General features: G+C 56.7%; 1 protein-coding gene across 2 annotated transcripts; it reads left to right on the forward strand.

Moving 5' to 3' along the window:
* Window positions 1-4,046: 4,046 nt before the first annotated feature.
* On the forward strand, window positions 4,047-18,567 carry HDGFL2 (HDGF like 2). Of its 2 annotated transcripts, none has more exons than XM_037018071.2 (16): window positions 4,047-4,214; window positions 6,412-6,488; window positions 6,582-6,720; window positions 11,669-11,860; window positions 12,451-12,567; window positions 12,657-12,728; window positions 13,282-13,447; window positions 13,562-13,637; window positions 13,730-14,051; window positions 15,100-15,203; window positions 15,813-15,886; window positions 16,069-16,139; window positions 16,488-16,589; window positions 16,821-17,034; window positions 17,727-17,859; window positions 18,277-18,567. In XM_037018071.2, the coding sequence occupies exons 1-16, from the start codon at window positions 4,143-4,145 to the stop codon at window positions 18,374-18,376; spliced, it is 2,031 nt and encodes a 676-aa protein (XP_036873966.2). In that variant the 5' UTR covers window positions 4,047-4,142; the 3' UTR covers window positions 18,377-18,567. The 2 variants fall into 2 exon arrangements, with proteins under 2 accessions (XP_036873966.2, XP_036873965.2); XM_037018070.2 differs by having other exon boundaries at window positions 4,048-4,214; window positions 18,274-18,567.
* The last annotated feature ends 99 nt before the right edge of the window (window positions 18,568-18,666 follow it).

Genomic DNA, 18,666 nt, shown 5'->3' on the forward strand with positions numbered 1-18,666 from the left:
ACAAAATTCCCTGACCTCGCAAAGTTCATGATTTTTGGATGGGGCTGGGGAGACAAGACAGAAAATATGATAAAACCTGGTGTAGGGTAGATGATGTTAAGCGCTATTGAGAAAAATGAAGTCGAAAACAGGAATGGAAAGGGCAGATTTGAAGCAGTTCACAACATCAAGTGAGGGAATCAGGCACAGGAAAAGGACGTTTGTTAGGCCACCAGGAAAATTTGAATGTGTCTGGGTGTTAGATGATAAACAAGACCTATTGTTCATTTTTTTAGGGGTGCTAAGGGCATGGTAGTTTTTTTCTTTTAACCTTTTGATCCCTTCCACCTATTTCTCCCACTTCCTACCTCTGGCAGCCACCGATTTATTTTCCTTATCTATGAACTTGGTTCCTTTTTGTTCTTGTTTTTAAGATTACACATATGAGGGATCATAAGGCATTTACCTTGGTCAGACTTAATTCACTTAGCATGATGCCCTTGAGGTCCAACCACGTGGTTGTAAATAGTAAGATCTCATTCTCTTTTATGGCCAAATAACTTATCCATTTGTCCAATGGTGGACACAGGTTGCTTCTATACTTTGGCTATTGTATATAATGCTGAAATTAACCTGGGAGGGCATTTTTCCTTTCGAGTGTTTTCATTTTCTTTGGATAAAAATCCAGAAGTGGAATTACCAGGTCATACAGTAGTTCTATTCTTAATTTTTTGAGGAACCTCCATACTGCTTTCCATAGCAGCTGCTCCAGTGTACATCCCCACCAGCAGTGCACCAGGGTCCCCATTTCCCCCAGTGTTCACCAATTCTTGTTTCTTAGATTTTTGATAGTAGCCTTCCTCATAGGTGTGAGGTGACAGCTCATTGTGGTTTTGATTTGCATTTTTCTGATGATGAATGATTAGCCCCCTTTCACATACCTGTTGGCCATCTGTGCGTCTTCTTTGGAAAAATGTCTATTCGTATCCGCTGCCCATTTTTTAAATCAGATTGTTTAATCTTTTTTTCTTTCTTTCTATTCTTGCATGAGTTTTAGCACTCCAACTCCATGTATGACCCCAGACAAGGCGTGCCCCTCTCCAGGCCTCAGTCTCCCCATCTGTTCCCTGGCCCAGTCCAGTCCCCTTCTGCACAGCTTCCTCATTCTTTGCATGACTTCCATGCTTGCCCCCTTTCTGATTTAGCAAATAAAATACAGCATGCCCAGGTAGATCTGAATTTCAGCTAAATAATAAGTACTTGACTGTTACATACAGATAACATGAAATTTACAATTTTAACCATTTTTAAAGAACTGTGTAAGTTTTTTATTGATATTTATTACTAATTATTATTTGACTCTGGTAAAATGTACATAACATAAAATTTACCATCTTACCCATTTCTAAGTGCACAGGTCTGTAGCATTAAGCACATTCATATAGTCATGCAGCCATCTGCACCATTCATCTGTAGAACTTTCCATCTTCCCAAACTGAAACTCTGTCCCCATGAAACCCTTAACTCCTTCCTCCCTCCCCCAGCCCTTGGTCCCCACAATCTACTTCCTGTCTCTATGGATGTGACTCCTTTAGGGACCTCCTGTGAGTGGACTCAGGATTTGTCCTTTCATGTCTTACCTATTTCACTGAGCACAATATCCACACGATTCATCCATGTTGTAGAATGTGTACCAGATTATATTTTAGTATAGATATATCACAAATATTGCATGTGACAAATGGAACATATTTGCACTAAGAAAGTATTGGTTTTGTATCTGCAATTCAGATTTAACTGGGTGGGCATCCTGAATTTTATCTGCCAGTTCTTCCTATAGCCCTTCCCCACATAGTAGCCTCAGAGATCTTTTTTAAAAACAGCTTTATAGATATATAGTTCACATGCCCTAAAGTTCACCTGTTTTAAGTGTGCAATTCAATGACTGTTATGGTGTATTTGCAGAGTTGTAGGACCAGTGCCAGCATCTGATGTTAGAACATTTCCATCCCCCTAGAAAGAAACGTCATAACGTTTTTCACTCACTCTGGGTTCCTATCTCCAGTCCAAGGCAACCCCTCATCTTCTTTCTGTCTTGAAAGATTTGCCTTTTTTGGACATTTCACCAAATAAATGCCTTAAGATACTGAAATCATAGAATACCTGACTTTTTGTCCAGTTTTTTTTTCACTTAGTATGTTTTTGAGGTTCATCCACACTGTAGTGGGTATTAGTGCTTCGCTCTTTTCTATTGAGCAGTATTCATTGCAAGGATATACCAGTTTGGTTTATCCATGTGCTCGCTGGTGGACATCTGGGTGATTGCCACTTTTTGGCTATTGTGAATCATGCTGCCATGACTATTTGTGTACGAGTTTTTGTGTGGAGCATGTTTGCACTTCTCTTGTGTAGATACCTAGGGATGGAATTGCTGGGTCAGGTAGTAAGTCTACGTTTCACTTTTTTAAAAAGTCTTTTTGAGATGTATTTCACATGCGTAAGGACGTTTCTTGAGACTAAAGTTTTGTTTTTTTTTTTACCCTGTGACCAAACGCTGCCAATGATTTCCCAACAAGCTAAAACAAAACCCAAACTTCTCACTAATATTCTCAGGTACTAAGATAGATCCTCAATGGCCTGTGCAGCCTTACTTCACTGCCCCATTTGCTCACCCTCATCATCTCAAGCCCAAACAGTTTCATTTGCTATCCCCTCAGGTCCAAATGCCCATCCCAACCAGCACCCCGTTACTTGGCCTATTTCTCGCTTTCTTTTTTTTATTAAGGTATCATTGATATACACTCTTATGAAGGTTTCACAAGAAAAACAATGTTTACTACATTCACTCTTATGATCGAGTCACCCCCCCACACACACCCCATTGCAGTCACTATTACATTGGCCTATTTCAATTCATCTTTCAAGTCTCAGGTTAAACAACCTCCTCCAGAAAGCCCTCCTTGGTCTACCTGAGGATGGACGAAGCCTTCTCCGTTGGTCAGCTTTTATCTTCAGCACTCAGCCTCTTTTACTTTCCGACCAGGCTCCTAGTTACAAAGAAATAAACGCTTCTATACTCTGCTAGATAATGAATTCTTCAAGAGCCAGGGTAACAGAATCAAGTTCTCCCTGTACTTCCTATTGCCACGGATGTTTTGGAGCGCCTTAAGAGTGATGAAATCATTCAATCCTCACACCCCGGGCCCCCCATAGTCCTGGTACCATTATGAATCCCATTTTACAGGTAGGGAGACTGACGCACAGAGAGCAAGTCACTTGGCCACGCGGGGGTCAGTTATTTTTCTGAATGAATTGACTTGTATATTGGGCATTTGGGAAAATTTTTGTCTGTGAATAAGCGCTCCCTGCGTTTTGTGTCTGTCCTAAACCGCCCCCCTGCCCGCCCCTCCCATAAGCCCCGCCCCTTCTGGCCGGCAGTGGCTCATACTTGTTTTGAGTTGAATTTCTTCGCTTACGACATCCAATGGAGGACCAGTACTTAAGCTCCTCCTCCTGTGGTAGCCAATGCTCGCTCCCTATCTCGAGGCGCTTCTCTTGTGGTATCCAATAACCTGAAGGTCTACATTCAGCCCCTCCGCCGGGAGCGGGAGACTGTCAATGACCCGCCCTCTACATTGATTGGACCTTTTTTCCAGTGGTAGCCAACGGCCTGCTTCCTACTTAAAGCCCCTCCCCCTGGGGCAGCCCGTGGCCCGTCCCCCTATCCCAAGCCCCGCCCCGAAGGAGCCAGGTTGCCGGCCTCTTCACTCCCTCAGCTCCTCTGTTTCCCTCCTCCCACCTTTCCCTTTCACCTCCCATAACCTCCGCCCCATTCCATTAGGCCTCTGGGTCACGCCCCTTGGCTCTACCCGTTATCCAATCCCGTTAACTTGCTCCTCTCCAACCCCTCTTCTCATTGGCCACCGCTCTCCTCTATCCCTGCACGTGGTCCTGAGCGACAGTGTCTCCCGCCCGTGACGGGCGGAAGCCGGGACTTCCGGCGCAGCGCAGCCCAATGAGCACAAGCAGGCTCGCTGCCCAGGCGTTTGCCTCCGCCCACTCGGCGCCTCACTCCCGCCCCCGGCTTCGCCTCCCGCAGCCGCCGCCGCCACCGCCGCCGCTGCAGCCGCCGCTTCCCGCGGCTTGGGCCTCCCGCTGCCAGCATGCCGCACGCCTTCAAGCCCGGGGACTTGGTGTTCGCCAAGATGAAGGGCTATCCCCACTGGCCGGCCCGGGTGAGGCCGCGCGGGAGATGGGCCAGGAGGGGGGTGGGGGGTGGGGCAGTAGCGGCTCCGGGCCTGGGGGACCCGTGCGCCGGGAGCTTGGCGGGGGCCCGAGCCTGGGGCACCCGCGCGCCGGGGGTCTGGGAGGTCCCCGGACTTGGGGGACCTGCTCGCCGGGGCTCTGGGGGGGGCCGGGCCTGAGGGGCCTCCACCGTGGGGGTCCCAGAACCGAAGGATGTGGGATTTGAGGGGGACAGGGTTCAAGTTTGAGGAGGGCCGGTGGGTGTGAGGGGAGCTGAGGAAGGTGGGATTTGAGGAGAGGGGTCAAATTGATGGGAAGAGGGAGCCGCATATTGAAGGACCCCATGGGCAGGCCATGAAAAGGCAAGTTCTTAGGGGCTGGGGGTCCGCGGTCCACGTGTGAAGAACTCCTAGGGATGAGGAATGCATTAAGGGATAAAGGTGGTCAAGCCTGAGCGTGGCTGAGGGAGGCCATCGCTAGAAATGGGGCTGGGGGCTCTATTCACAAGGGTAATTGGATCTGAAAATGTGGGGCATCAGGGACCAGTGGTTGGAATATGACTTGAATGGGGGAAACACCCTTCCCTCACCCTGCAACCCTGGTGCAGGATGGAGGGGGAGCTTGGGCTGGTCCTCCCTGATGCTTGACTCGGAGATGAGCCCCTTGCCAAGGGGGCTCAAGCCTGAAAAAGAGAGTGTATGAGGGAAGGGGATTGAGCCAAGGGGACTTTGGGGATCCCCTTTGGAGGAAGCTGGGATCCAGAGGACCCAGATGGCTTAGGGGTCCAGTCTGAAGGGTGTCTGTCCTGAACCTGGCAGTCCTAGATCTGCAGAGTGGGATTCCAGGCACCGTTCTGGGCAGGAAGGACCTGCAGGTTGTTGTCATCCCCAGGTCTTAGGGTTAAAGTCGCCCAGAACTGAGATTGGTGAAATAGTCGTGGTAGGACTGAGGAATTCAGACGGTGGGAGGGCCAGTGGCAGCAGGGGGCAGTGCAAGATGAGGCTGCAGGTCCTGCTGGAAGAGAGGGAGCACTGAATGGGCGGTACTGTGGGCTGGCTGGGGATTTCAACCTCGCTCTCTGCCTGTCGGACCCTCCCACCCTCTGGGAGAAAATAAGGAACAGGGCGTTGCACAGAGCAGGGGGGTTGTATGCAGAGAGACCACCACAGGATACAGGGATGGCCTCCCGCAGCTCAGAGAACGGTCCCGAGCTCCTGTCGCCCGTAGAATGTCTGGCCTCAGGCTCAGAGGCGGGTCCTGGGTGAGGCCAGAACAGAAGCCCAGCCGGGAGGGCTTGGCCGGCTGGTCCTCACGGTGAGGGAGTTTGAGGATGCTTCTGTTTGGGAGTGGGATGCTTGGAAAGGATGGCAGAGGCCCAGAGCCCAGGGGCCAAGAACTTTGAAGAGTGGCTCAGAAAACTGAGGAAGGAAGCCGGGAGAGGAGCACGGAAGGTTCTAGCAGCCCTCAGGCGTTGAAGAAGATGGGAAGAGAATGGGGACAAGGGGATCCCCTGTAACCTGATTTGCTTGAGCCTCTTTTCTTGGTTGATAACAGAGCATGAAACTTTATGGGCACGTCCCTTCTTCCCAGAGTACCCGCTTCTGCCTCTCCCCCGCCCCCCACTCCAGCCTCCTCTCTCAGCCCGGAACATTTCCGAGCACCTGATTGGAAGTGAAGGGGCTGCTAGCCTCTGTTGGGAAGTGACTGACAGCTGCCTGGGCCCATGGGCCTGAAGGGAGAGGGTGGGACTTCCTGGATGCTCAGGGCTTGTCTCCTGCAGCCCACCCCCCCCACCCTCTGCATCCTTAGAGCTGCCAGCTGCAGGCTCTGGGAGGCCCACCACCGATCCCCTCTTTGAGGGGAGGGGTTCCCGTGGGAGGGTCCTAGGAGTTCACAGAAGCTGAGCTTGGCCCCACCCCTTGGCTGCTCATAGGACCATATTTGGCTTTGCTCAGGTGAAGCACCTATTTTGGGGGCAAGAGCATCCTGGGGGGAGGAAACAGGTATGCCATGGGGTGGGGGGCAGGTTTGCACAGAAAAATGCGGATGCCTAAGTGGAAGGGGATGCTTCTCCCGTCCTCCCAGCATGCCCTCCTCCAGGTTCCTGGTCAATTACTCCTTGATTGCCTGGGTTAGTGGGGAAAGCTTCATGCCCTGCAGCCACCCCTGACTGGCCTCTCCCTGCAGATTGATGACATCGCTGATGGTGCCGTGAAGCCCCCGCCCAACAAGTACCCCATCTTCTTCTTTGGTACACACGAAACGTAAGTGTTCCCAGCTGGGCTTGATGTTATCCCCTGGTACCTCCCAGGGGGGCCCAGCTCACCAGGGACCTGCCCCATGGTTCCTTTCTCCAGAGCCTTCCTGGGACCCAAGGACCTGTTTCCCTACGACAAATGTAAAGATAAGTACGGGAAACCCAACAAGAGAAAAGGCTTCAATGAGGGACTGTGGGAGATCCAGAACAATCCCCACGCCAGCTATAGCGCCCCTCTGGTGAGTACCTAGGATCGGAGTAGGCCGGCGAGGTGTCTGCAGAGCCCAGGCCAAGCTGGGCACTGGTGCGTGCTGGGTCCAGAGGTGGTCTTAGCTTGTCTCGTAGGAAAGGGGAGGCCTCTGGGACAGGGTTTCTCCCCATCGGCACTTGGGGGCGATCGCTGACAGTGGGGGGGCCATCCTGGGCACTGTGGGAGGTGGGGCAGCATCTCTGGCGCCCGCTCCAGTTGTGGCAGCCATAAATGTCTTCAGGCACTGCTGAGTGTCCCTTGGGTGAGGAGGAGGGGTGCAGGATCACACTGGGTGAAACCTAGTGCTCCAGGGTTAGCCTGACTGTATAAGTAGTGATCTTACAGCTCTTAAAAAACCTTTTGTTTTCTAAGGAAAAAGTCTTTTCCTTTCAATAACACCCCTCGCATCACTGCCAGAGTTTAGATTTGGAAAAAGGCAGGAGTTAGTAGATGTGAGAGTTCTTGCTTAGGTGGGAAAAATGCACCAAGAATCACAGAGATGACATCTCAGTCGCAAACCAGTGTCTGAAAACATCCAGGGAAAGGAAGGACTTTGGAAAAGCTGAAGCTAAATTCACAAAAAGCTGTGGAAAGCTGCAGAAGGATGGCAGGGGGTGCCTTGCTCTGCGTATTTTGGGGTAAGATGCACATTAAGGGAAGCTGTGCTGGGGTATCCATCCTGCTTTTAACCACCACTTTTGGGGTTTCTTTGGGAAGTACAGGGAAGCTCAGTAGCCTGATCTCGGGAGGGGTGGACTCGAGTTTGGCTGGGAGGCCAAGGGAACTGACCACAAGGGACAGATCTTAGCTGTCAGGAAAGTAAAGTAGACTCCAATGGTCTGTGGGGAGGGTCTGGTTTGCATGAGGGCAGGATTGAGTAGTCATGTGGTATCTACTTCTGCTTGAAAAGTTGGGGTCTTGGGATGATCTGGGGGTGTCTTTTCTTTGGCTCAGGCCACCCACTGACCGAGTCGGTACTCCTGTATCGACAACTGCCATGTGCCACTATGCACAGGCCAGCCTAGGGGCCAGGAATCTTAGGTGAATCACAAGACAGTTCTTGCTGCCTGGGAGCTCATGGTCCAGAATTTGGGGTTCACTGAACAGATGTCTTTGGAGCCCAGGGGTTTGGCAGTCCCTCCTCCAGAGGCCAGGCTCACGTCTGGGGTGGGTTGGTGGTGGTTAGCTTTTACTTCCCATGATGGGCCTGAAAGAAGGAGGTTCCCTTGCTTTGATACCCGCCGTCTCTCCCCGGTTCAGCGCGTCCCCGATGTGGGTAAACAGATCAAAGGGCCTTGAGGTAGTTGAGCTCCATAGACCCTTCTCGGGTCTCAGCTCAAGTTCTGTTCGGTTACTGGTCCTAAACTTGTTGCCTGCTGGTGAATCATCCCACCATTTAATATTTATTGCACACCCACAGCTGGCTAAGCGCCACGTGGATGTCTGCCCTCGAGGAAATGAAACACTCACAGGGCCACCTGGATTGTAAACCAGCCCCGTACAGCCTCCCCAGTTGAGAAGCGGCTGTAGCGTGAGAGCTCGTTCTGCTGTTTGCCGCTGTAACAAGTCCACTCCGCCAAACCAAACATCCATTTAAAATGCAGACCCCTAGAGGCTTGGGCTGCATCGCCGAGGCCTGAGGCGTGGGAACCTTGAGGAGTTTTTTCCCGCACGTCATCCCCGGGGGCCTCTGATGAGGCCAGTCCGTGGCCAGCTTGTGGAGGCTCTGCTCTATGGGGACCTGAGCCGTCTCCTTCACCCTTGGGGTTTTTCATTTATTTGTACATTTCGAGTGGGAATATGGATTCAGGTACAAAAGAGCAGACAGTGGAAAGTCACTACCTCCTGGTCACTCTTTCAATTTCCTATCTAAAAGATAGAATTACCGAGTCCTCATATGCCCTCCGCCCAGGATTCTGTTCATAGAAAACCGTATGTCGCTTGCTGTTTTAAAGTATCTGCTTCTCAACTCTGCTTTAGTCCCTGACTGTGTGTCTTGATGATTGGTCCATATCGACTTGCAGAGAACAGCCCTGTTCTTTCTGACAGCCTTAGTACAGGGGGTGCTCCCTCGGGGTGTGGTCAGCAAAGCCCGTTCCTGCATCCCCTTGCCACGCTAGGCTATGAAAAACGGTGTCTCCGTGTGAGTCCAACTTGATTGTCTTTTGGTCCATATATTAGTCCTGAGAGTGGGCTGGGCAGGTAGCATCTTGTCCGTTTTACACATGAGCGAACCAAGGCCCAAAGGGACCCATCTAGAACCAGAGACCTCTTAGTTCTAGAGTAGGGTTTTCACCATTCAAGGCAAGTCACTCTCTCCCTGGCTCAGCGTGTCCCTCCTGCCGAAGGTGCTTGGGCCATTCATTTAATCACCTCCCCTCCGAGCCGCTGTTTCCTCCCCCACCCCCAAGGCAAACGGGGGATGACATCTCCCTTCTATCCTGACCAGAAATACCCAGAGGAGAGATGTAATGGAAGGACACCATTGAAAGTACCATTGCTCTCCCCCAGTGCTTGAGGGTCGGGGCTTGGCCTACATAGTGTTTGTTCTACTGTTTAATCTCATCCCGCATTACCCGCAGAGGGCCCTGTCGCCTTGCCCGAGGGCCCTTGATCATAGTGACTCGGGAGACTAAAGGTGTTCGGTGCCAGGTGAGAGGCCCTACAACACCTGTCTTCATTTTTCTCGCCCAGTGGATGTGTACTGTTAGCCTGGCCACATGAGGGCTGGGGCTGGCCTACAGCCTCCTGGTGGGGAAGCCCAGGGGGACTTATGCAAGAGTGAGCGCGGTGACCTGATGGCCCACGTGCCCTCCGCCCAGCCTCTTCCCTGGCATGGCTGTCCCACGTTTCTCCCACATTTCCCTTCTGCGCGTTTCCATTCTGATGTGTGCCCAGGCCTCGCCTCAGCCTCTGTTCGGCCCTGGCACGTCCCCTCCCTCCTTCTGGCCACCTAGCTGCACAGGCTGCCACTTCTCCTTGCCCCCGACCCTGGGCTTGGGCGTGTGTCCTGAGGCGTGGCCCTGGACACTCCGACATTCTCCCCGGGATTTTTGTCCTCCTCTCTTTTTCTTGGCCAGCGTGCGTGCCCTGCTCTGGTCCACCAGCCCCACCAGTAATCACATCAAGGCAACGTGGCTGTTTCTATAATATTCTTTATTTCAGTTAGGGTAAAATTCACACAGTATAACATTCACTGTTTTTACCATTTTGAAGCCTACGCCAGCATGGCTTTTGCATGGCCATCACTATGCTCTAACTCCAGAACATTCCTGTCACCCGGCAGAGAAACTCATTAGCAGTCACCCTCCAATTCTCCCCACCCTCCAGCTCCTAGGAACTGCCGATTCACTTTATATTTCTATGACTTGATGTATTCTGGACATTTCACATGAACGGAATCATATCTGGTCCTGTTTCTGGCTTCTTTCACTTAACACGTTTCGAGGTTCTTCCACACAGTAGCGTATGTCAGATGTTCATTCCTTTTCCTGGCCGAATGGTATTCCAGTCTATAGCTAATTCACATATTTTGTTTATCAGTAGATGGACATTTAGGTTGTTTCCAGAGAATATGGCTTTAAAAAAAATCTCAATCTCTCTTTTTCTTAAAAAAAAAAAAAAAAATTCAGTTATTGAGCAAAAAAGTACCACAGAGTGACATGGTCAGATTTTACGCTCAAGACTTGGCTGGGTGGGCACCCAGGAGCTGGAGCACCACCCCTCTCATGCCAGGTTGTACTGCGTTTACTTGCCCGTCCCCCATTAGCCTGTGAGCTCCCCGGGGTAGGGAGGCTATGAGGCTATCTTACTCTAGCCCCAACACCCAGCACAGAGCTGGTATGTGGCAGGCATTCTGTTCCTCAGGCAAGGAGAGAAGTCTCAATATGCCTAGAGCACATCTCTTTTCCTCCCACGAACATACAGGGTCGAGGACAAGTGCATCAGTGGACCCGCAAGAGAGCCCTGTGGCCTGTCACTGTGCTCGTGCCCGATCTCAGACCCCCACTGACCTTCGCTCGGCCTGGCCTGACTCCCCACCCTCTTCCGGCATCTTCGCTCTTGCTGGGCCCCAGCCACGCCACCCTCCCCTGGTTCCCGTTACCGCTTTCCAGAATGCATCTAGCCCCGACCCCTTGCAAGCTACACCTCAGGGTCCCCTTGACCTCACACTTCCATGTGCTTCTGTCACCCCCCACGTTATGGGTATTTCTTTCTGCCCGGCACCACGGGGTGACATTGATGTGTTTAAATGGGTGCTGCTGTTCCCTCCACTAGATGGTCAGAGCTCTCCCAGGCAGGGTGGTGGTTATCCACATCTATGTGCCTGTCACCCACTGGCCCCCAGCCATTGCTCACAAACAGCACCTGAGGGTGCCAGTGGGCCCGGCGTGTGCCCCCCCGGAGGAACGCCTGTGAGTGTTGGCTGCTTCTGTGGCTCTCCCGGCCTGAGCAGGCACACTGGGTGAGACAGAAGTCACAGACCTGGATGTCCCATCCCTGGGCCCACTTCCCCCTCGAGATGAGGACAGCAGTAATAAAAAGCAAACCTCAGCAGACCCCTTGCCAGTCTGCACGCCATCCTAAGGACGTCACATGCCACCCTGTCTCATCTTTGCCTTGGCCCTACCAGGCCCAAATGGTGCCATCCCCTTTGCTCAGCTGTGGAAACAGGCACAGAGGGCTGTAAATCACTTGCCCAAGGTGACCTTGAACCCCACAGCACTGGAATTTTAGCACCTACCACACGTGTCCACCTCATCCTCTTACCTCAGCTCTCAGTTTTCTGGGCCTCGGGTCCCCCATTAGGAAAGCGAGGAGGCCAGACTGACATCTGAGACCCTGCCGATGGGTGCTGTCCTCTGGGTCGCCGTCCTGGATGGGAAATCCACCCAAGCCTGGGGGTGACTCAAGGTCTCTGCACCCCCGGCCCCCAGCCAGTGAGTTCCTCCGAGAGCGAAGCCCCAGAAGCCGACCCGGCAGGCGGGAGTGAGGACGACAGGGACCGCGGGGTCATGGCCGTCACCGCTGTGACTGCTGCAGCCGCCAGCGACAGGATGGAGAGCGACTCGGACTCGGACAAGAGCAGCGACAACAGCGGCCTGAAGCGGAAGGCGTCGGCCCTGAAGGTAGGGCAGGGCAGGTGCACCTGACCTGGGGGGTCCAGAGGCCCGGTGGCGCCTGCCCCGGCCCTGTTCCCACCCTCAGCTCTCGTCCAGTACCCAACTCTCTCCCCGGCCTTCCTCTTAAAACATGTTTTTAAAGAAGTTGAGGTCACCATTCACATGCCATGGAATTCATCCTTTCAAAGTATGTAATTCAGTGATTTCAAGTACATTTCACATGTTAGGCAACCATCCCCACCCTCCATCTCCAGAACATTCCAGCTTACCAAACTGAGCTCTGTCCCTGTGAACACTATGCCTCACCCCCTCCCTCAGCTCCTGGCTCCACTGTCCGCTTTCTGTCTGTGTGGATGGGGACCCTCTAGGGACCCCCTAGGAGTGGGATCAGACAGGAGCTGGCCTTTCGTGAGTGGCTTTTTTCACTGAGAACCATGTTTTCAAGGTTCAAGATCCCTGTTTTTTATCAGATGCTCAAAGGGGTCCCTGCCGCCCCCACAAAGGTTCCATCACTTCAGCTCTTCCCTGGGCTGTGAGCGGTTGGCCCAGCCTGAGCTTCCCCGGCCACTGACCCATCAGGGCTGCTCCATTTCCAGATGTCAGTCTCAAAACGAGCCCAGAAGGCCTCCAGCGACCCGGATCAAGCCAGCGTGTCCCCATCTGAGGAGGAGAACTCGGAAAGCTCGTCGGAGTCGGAGAAGACCAGTGACCAGGTGAGTGGGTGGTGGGTTCCTGCGGTGTGGGGGCCAGGGGGTGATGCCGGCCAGTGGGCCCCACGTGAACGCTCCCTTCTCTCCCCCAGGACTTCACTCCCGAAAAGAAAACCGTGGTCCGCGCACCACGGCGGGGCCCCCTTGCAGGACGGAAGAAAAAGGTAGAGGTGTTCTGTTTTCCTTTTGTGCCCACATGTGTGGTGTGTGCACATGTAGGAGTGTGTGCCATGTCCCATGTACAAGAGTGTGAGTGTACAAGTGTGTGCATGAGAATGCTTTGTGGGCATGTGTGGTGGGTGTGAGTGTGCAAAATGTAATGTGAGCCTGTGTGTACACTTGCTCATGCAGTACACGTGTGGTGCATGTGTGTGCACATACTAGCGTGTGCCATGGGGGGCAGGAGAGCCGGGGGCAGAGATGGAGGAGGGCTGCCCACTTAACGGGCCCCAGGCGATATGCTGTGTGAAAACGAGCTCTTGCTTCTGGGAGAAGCTGCAGCTCCATAGTGTGCATCCTCACTCGGCAGCAGGGGTGGGTGCGGTGTGAGGCCCCCTGCCAGCACCCTGTGACCCAGCCAGCAATCGGGTGGCTGCCGCCACATCGGGGTACCTGTGGTTCGCGTGTCCAGTCTGGGGAGGCGGGTTTTTGCGGGTTGGGGCTGTGGGGCGCTTCGGGCAGGGGATCCTTATCCCCGCCTTGGCTGGCTGCCCCCAGAAGGCGCCGTCGGCCTCGGCCTCGGACTCCAAAGGGGAATCAGACGGGGCCAAGGGTGAGCCGGTGGCTGTGCCCAGGCCCGCGTCCTCCTCCGCGTCCTCCTCCTCCTCCTCCTCCTCCGACTCGGATGTGTCCGTGAAGAAGCCTCCCCGGGGCAGGAAGCCAGGTAGGGGCGCTGCCCGCCCGCCCCGCGCCCCAGGGCCGCCCCCCGCGGCTCCGGCCCCCCGGGCTGGCCCTGCGCGGGGGACGGTGCGGGACACGTGCCCCTCCCGTCCCGCAGCGGAGAAGCCTCCCCCGAAAGCCCGCGGGCGGAAGCCGAAGCCTGAGCGGCCCCCGAGCAGCTCGAGCAGCGACAGGTGGGCGCCCGCCCTGGGTGGGCGCCGGCTGGGCCCCGGGGCCGGGGGTGGGGGGCGCACGAGGCCGGGCCCTGACGCGCCCGCGCCCCCAGCGACAGCGACGAGGTGGACCGCATCAGCGAGTGGAAGCGGCGGGACGAGGAGCGGCGCCGGGAGCTGGAGGCCCGGCGGCGGCGCGAGCGGGAGGAGGAGCTGCGGCGGCTGCGCGAGCGCGACAAGGAGGACAGGGAGCGGCGGCGCGAGCGGGCCGAGCGCGGGGAGGCCCCCGCGGGCAGCGGGGCGGGCAGCGGGGCCAGCAGCGGCGACGAGGTCCGGGATGAGGACGAGCCCGTCCGGAAGCGCGGCCGCAAGGGCCGGAGCCGGGGCCCCCCGTCCACCTCCGACTCGGAGCCCGGGGCCGAGCTGGAGAGAGAGGTGGGCGCCCACCGTCGGCGGGCCCCGGAGGGTGGCCGGAGCTGGGACGGTCCCTCCCGGCACCCACCTCCCGTTATCCAGCTCACGTCTCGGCGCCTGGCGTGCGCTGGGCACCGTGCCGGGTGCCAGGGATGCAGCTGCAACGTGTGTGAGCGGAACGTTGGAGGGGGGTGGGTGGCAGCAGGACACAACGCGAGGACGGTGTGGGGCTTGCAGAGTGTGTGCAAAGGAGGATTGGGCAGCCTCGGACTGCTGCCAGGGGGGTTCCAAGTTGGTACAGGGCAGACCCTGAAGGCCTCGGCTGAGGGGAGAACATTAAGGGTCCAAGTGAAGGAGGCCATCGGGAAAGATAACAGGGAAGCATCCCAGGCAGGGGGCGCAGTGCATCCCAAAGGCCCTTCCCTGTGTGGCACGTTGGAAGAACAGTGAGGAGGCCCTTGGGGATGGAGCAGAGAGAGTGGGACGGCGGGACCCCGGGGCCACAGGGAGGTCTTGGACTTTGACATGAGGGAGGTGGGAGCCCCGGAGGGCTGTGGGCACCTGGGGAGACCTGACTCAGGTGCTCGTGGGCGCCCTCTGGTGGCCGCTGCGGGGAGGGTAGGCACATGTACCTGGGAGCAGATAGGTAGCTCTGGTGCACGGTGGTGACCACCAGGCGCCATGTGTACTGTAGGCCCATCAGCACCCTGCCTTTGTGGCCCTCACCTGGACTGAACCCCACACAATGGAGGAAGTAGGGTGAACACTGTTCTCTCTTCTGTCACAAAAGGGGGACCAAGCTCCCTGCCCCAGGAGTCATCCTGCTGAGCAGGTGGAATGTGGTGGGGCTGTCCCACCACCAAGTTCCAGGGCCTGAGAAGCTGCAGCCCTGGGCAGACCGGACCCGTGTCTTCCTTCCTATCCCATCCCACCCGCTCCATCCACTCCCCAAAGCACAAACATAGTGTGGCAAGAAGTGTCCAGCTGTATTGCTGAGGGGCGTTCGGGGGTCCTGCTGGCTGCTGCTGCCCCGCCCACCCCAGCCCTGCCCTTTCTCTGGCTGCTGCAGGGGAAGAAATCAGCTAAGAAATGGCAATCACAAAGCACAGAGCCCACGAGGAGGCCCAGCCAGAAGGAGAAGAGGGGGCGCCCGGAGGAGAAGCCCCGAACTAGGTGGGAACCCTCTCTGCCTCCTCCTGCAGCCCCCGGGGGACCCCGCCCTTCCTGGTCCCCAAGGTTCCCAGCCTCCTCGCAGGAGGGGCCCAGGGCCTGAATGCAGTGCCTCGTTCTTGGGCCTCATCAGGATACCCGGAGCCACTGCTCCAGGACTCCACTTCCCCTGGGCCTCGGCTCTCAGCTGGGGCTGCCCCCAGAGGACACTGGGCGGTGCCTGGGGACACCTGTGGTCGCCACCTGAGGGTGCTCCTGGCATTGACTGGGTGAGCGGAGCTGTGGGCAGTGGTCACGTGCCTGCTGCTGTTAGGTGCATCCAGTCAGCATGTTTTAATTAGTTATTTGCTGAATTTTATGTATGTAGCCATAAGTGACGTGTTAACCATTAGTGACGTGTTCAAAAAAAAATTCTGGAATGTCACGTTTGCTTGGAGGAACCGGAGGTGGGGCTGACATCCTTGGTCTCCTTGGGCCTCGACCCTTCCTCCTGGCTCCAGGGCCTCCAAAAGGTTTCCTTTTTCCGTGGCCACAGGTCACCCCCTGCAGGCCCTGGCCCTCCGTAGGGAGGGTGGCAATGGCCGGGGGTCTAAGGGCCACGACTTCCCGCAGGCCCATGAAGGTGGAACGGACCCGGAAGCGGTCAGAAGGGTTCCCATTGGACCGGAAGGTGGAGAAGAAGAAAGGTGAGGAGCTACTGCCCATACTTACTGCCGCCCAAGGTCTCTGAGAGGGAGGCGGGGAGGCCATGGAAGAGCTGGTTGCTGTCACCATAGTGGTGCCGGGGCAGGGCGGCCAGGAAGGAGGCAGGTGTGGGGCCGCCTCGGCCCTTCTCAGGCCCATGCGCTGCATTCTTTCCTGGCTGCAGAGCCTTCTGTGGAGGAGAAGCTCCAGAAACTGCACAGCGAGATCAAGTTTGCCCTGAAGGTCGACAATCCGGTGAGACCCTCCCTGGGGTCCAGCAGTCACACCAACCGCTTCCCTGCCCCCAGCAGTCCCCCTGGGCCCTAGTCTGAAGCTCTCGTAGAAGTGTCAGGAAGCTGAGGCAGATCAGGGCCCCGGGGGAGACAGGACAGGGCCCCGCTCGCGTGCGAGTGCCCCAGGCAGGGGGAGGGCCCAGGTTGGCCTGAGGTGCAGCGCTTCGTGTCCCCACCAGGTGCCCCCCCCAGTCCTCCTGGTTGTGGGTCCTTCCCGTTGTCCCCAGGGGGAGCCCCGGAGTGTCCTGTTGCCTGTTGGGGCCCCACCAGCTAGGTGCTGTGCCTCCTCACTCTGCTCCTGGCACTGCAGGACGTCAAGAGGTGTCTGAATGCACTAGAGCAGCTGGGGACCCTGCAGGTGACCTCGCAGATCCTGCAGAAGAACACCGATGTGGTGGCCACATTGAAAAAGGTATGCGGGAGCCCAGGGCAGAAGGGGCTGGTGGCAGGTGGGGCACAGGGCTGCTCAGGACGCCCAGCTTCCCGGCCCAGCCCTGGGTTGACAAGGAAGGGGGTGATGGGCTGGTGGGTGGAAGAGTGGGAGGGCCCATGGGGTCACCCTTGGGGGTGGCAGCTGGGGAGAGGGTCTCAGGTTGCTGGGAGGCCAGCTGCACCTCCTGAGCCAGGCCTCTCCGGGGGCCAGATTCGCCGTTACAAGGCCAACCAGGAGGTGATGGAGAAAGCCGCAGAGGTCTACACCCGGCTCAAGTCACGGGTCCTGGGGCCGAAGATCGAGGCCATCCAGAAGGTGACCAGAACCGGCGCAGAAAAGGAGAGGGCCGAGGTGGAGAAGGCTGAGGAGGCGCTGGCCGGAGAGGAGACCCCCGTGGAGAGGGCCGAGGACCAGGCGAATGCTGGTGAGGGCCCGGCAGGCCATCCAGGCCCCGAGCAGAGCTCCGCGCTCTCCTGAACGGCCAGGGTGGCCGCCTGTTCCCCTCAGCACTCTGCGCAGGCTGGCCAGGTGCACTACTGCCAGGCTGTGGGGCCTCTTGAGCCACAGACCCCGAGAGGCTGCACCTGCATGCTGGGGTCAGGCCCCACTGCGCTGCAGGCACAGGCCAGCCCCCCCGGGGAGAGGGCGTCTCCAGCAGGGACGGGCAGTGGCCGTGTGATGGGAGGGCCTTCCTTCCTGCCAGGGCCCCTAGTCCCATGAGAAGTGCTCAGAACAGCCCTTCAGACCAAGGCCAAGTCGGCTCAGCTGAAGCCTCCGCAGCCCCAGGGACAGCCCGGACGGGGTGTCCCTCTGCTTCTGCCCCAGTCATGGCCCTCGTTTCCCAGTCCCTTGTGTGGGCAGGGACCTGGGGCGGGCTGCAGAAACACCACGCGCCGCCAGCCCCAGCATGACGGGAGCTGATGTCCTGGCGCATCCGGGGGGCCCAGGGGGGCTGGTGAAGTGGGGCTCACGGGGCCAGGGCCCTCAGGGAGGGCCGAGGGTCCTGCAGGACCCCTGTCCCTAAGCCAGATGGCTCATATGCTGTTATCACCAGGCAGGGGTAAAGGGTGTCCAGTGACAGTTGCACTGTGTCCCACAAGCCTCTCTCCCACCCAGACCTCTCAGCCTCCGTGAATGGCGAGGCCATGTCCCAGAAGGGAGAGAACGCAGAGGACAAGGAACAGGAGGAAGGCCAGAACTCGGAGGAGGGCCCAGGGTGCGGCTCCTCTGAAGACGTGTTACACAACGAGTAAGTGGGGGACTGGCCGTGCTGAGGACCTCCTAACGTTCCCCAGTATTCAAGCCGCCCCAGTGGGTGCTCGTTACGGTACGGGCAGCAGGGACTCCCTTGCACACTGGCCTCCCAGCCTCGTCTTTGTGGCTGATCTCCAGGCCTCCAGTCAAGGGATCTCCAGGCTCTGGGCTGCCCTGGGCCTGGCCCCCAGGAGGGCAATTCCTCCTGCTGCCCCAGAGGCACCTGTGGGTCTTGACCAGGCCACACTGAGCCCCCAGAGGCCTGCCCTGACTAGGCTGGACTCAATGTGCGGCTGCACTGGCCCCTCTTCAGACACGGGCTGCGCCGCCAGGATGGTCAGCCCCTGTCCGTGGGAGGGGACGCGGGCCGGAGAGCGGCTGCGCATGCCCACCGTGCTCTGCTCCGCAGCAGCACGCAGGAGGGGCCCAACCTGGATGGGCTGGGGAAGGAGCGGCCGGAGCTGGAGAGGATGCGGATGGACTCGGAGTCGCTGGACGAGGAGGACAGCTGAGCCCCGGGCAGCCCTGCCCCATCCCCCGAGGATGCCCCGGCCGCCCAGGCAGCAGACTGTTGGGGATTTGCTGTGCTGTTCCTTTGTATTTGTCCCCTTGGGGTTTTTTTTCTGCCTAATTTCTGTGATTTCCAAACAACATGAAATAACTATAAAGGGTTTTTTTTTTAATGAAAAAAGAATCACTTTTATTGGTTGGTTTTCTCTTGTTATGGGTGCAGCTGGGCCAGAGCTGGGAAGCAATAGGCAGCTGTCAGGGACCCGTCCAGGGACAGTTTAAAGCCACAGTG

This window comes from Manis javanica, chromosome 13, assembly GCF_040802235.1.
Source record: "Manis javanica isolate MJ-LG chromosome 13, MJ_LKY, whole genome shotgun sequence".
Classification (NCBI taxonomy): domain Eukaryota; kingdom Metazoa; phylum Chordata; class Mammalia; order Pholidota; family Manidae; genus Manis; species Manis javanica.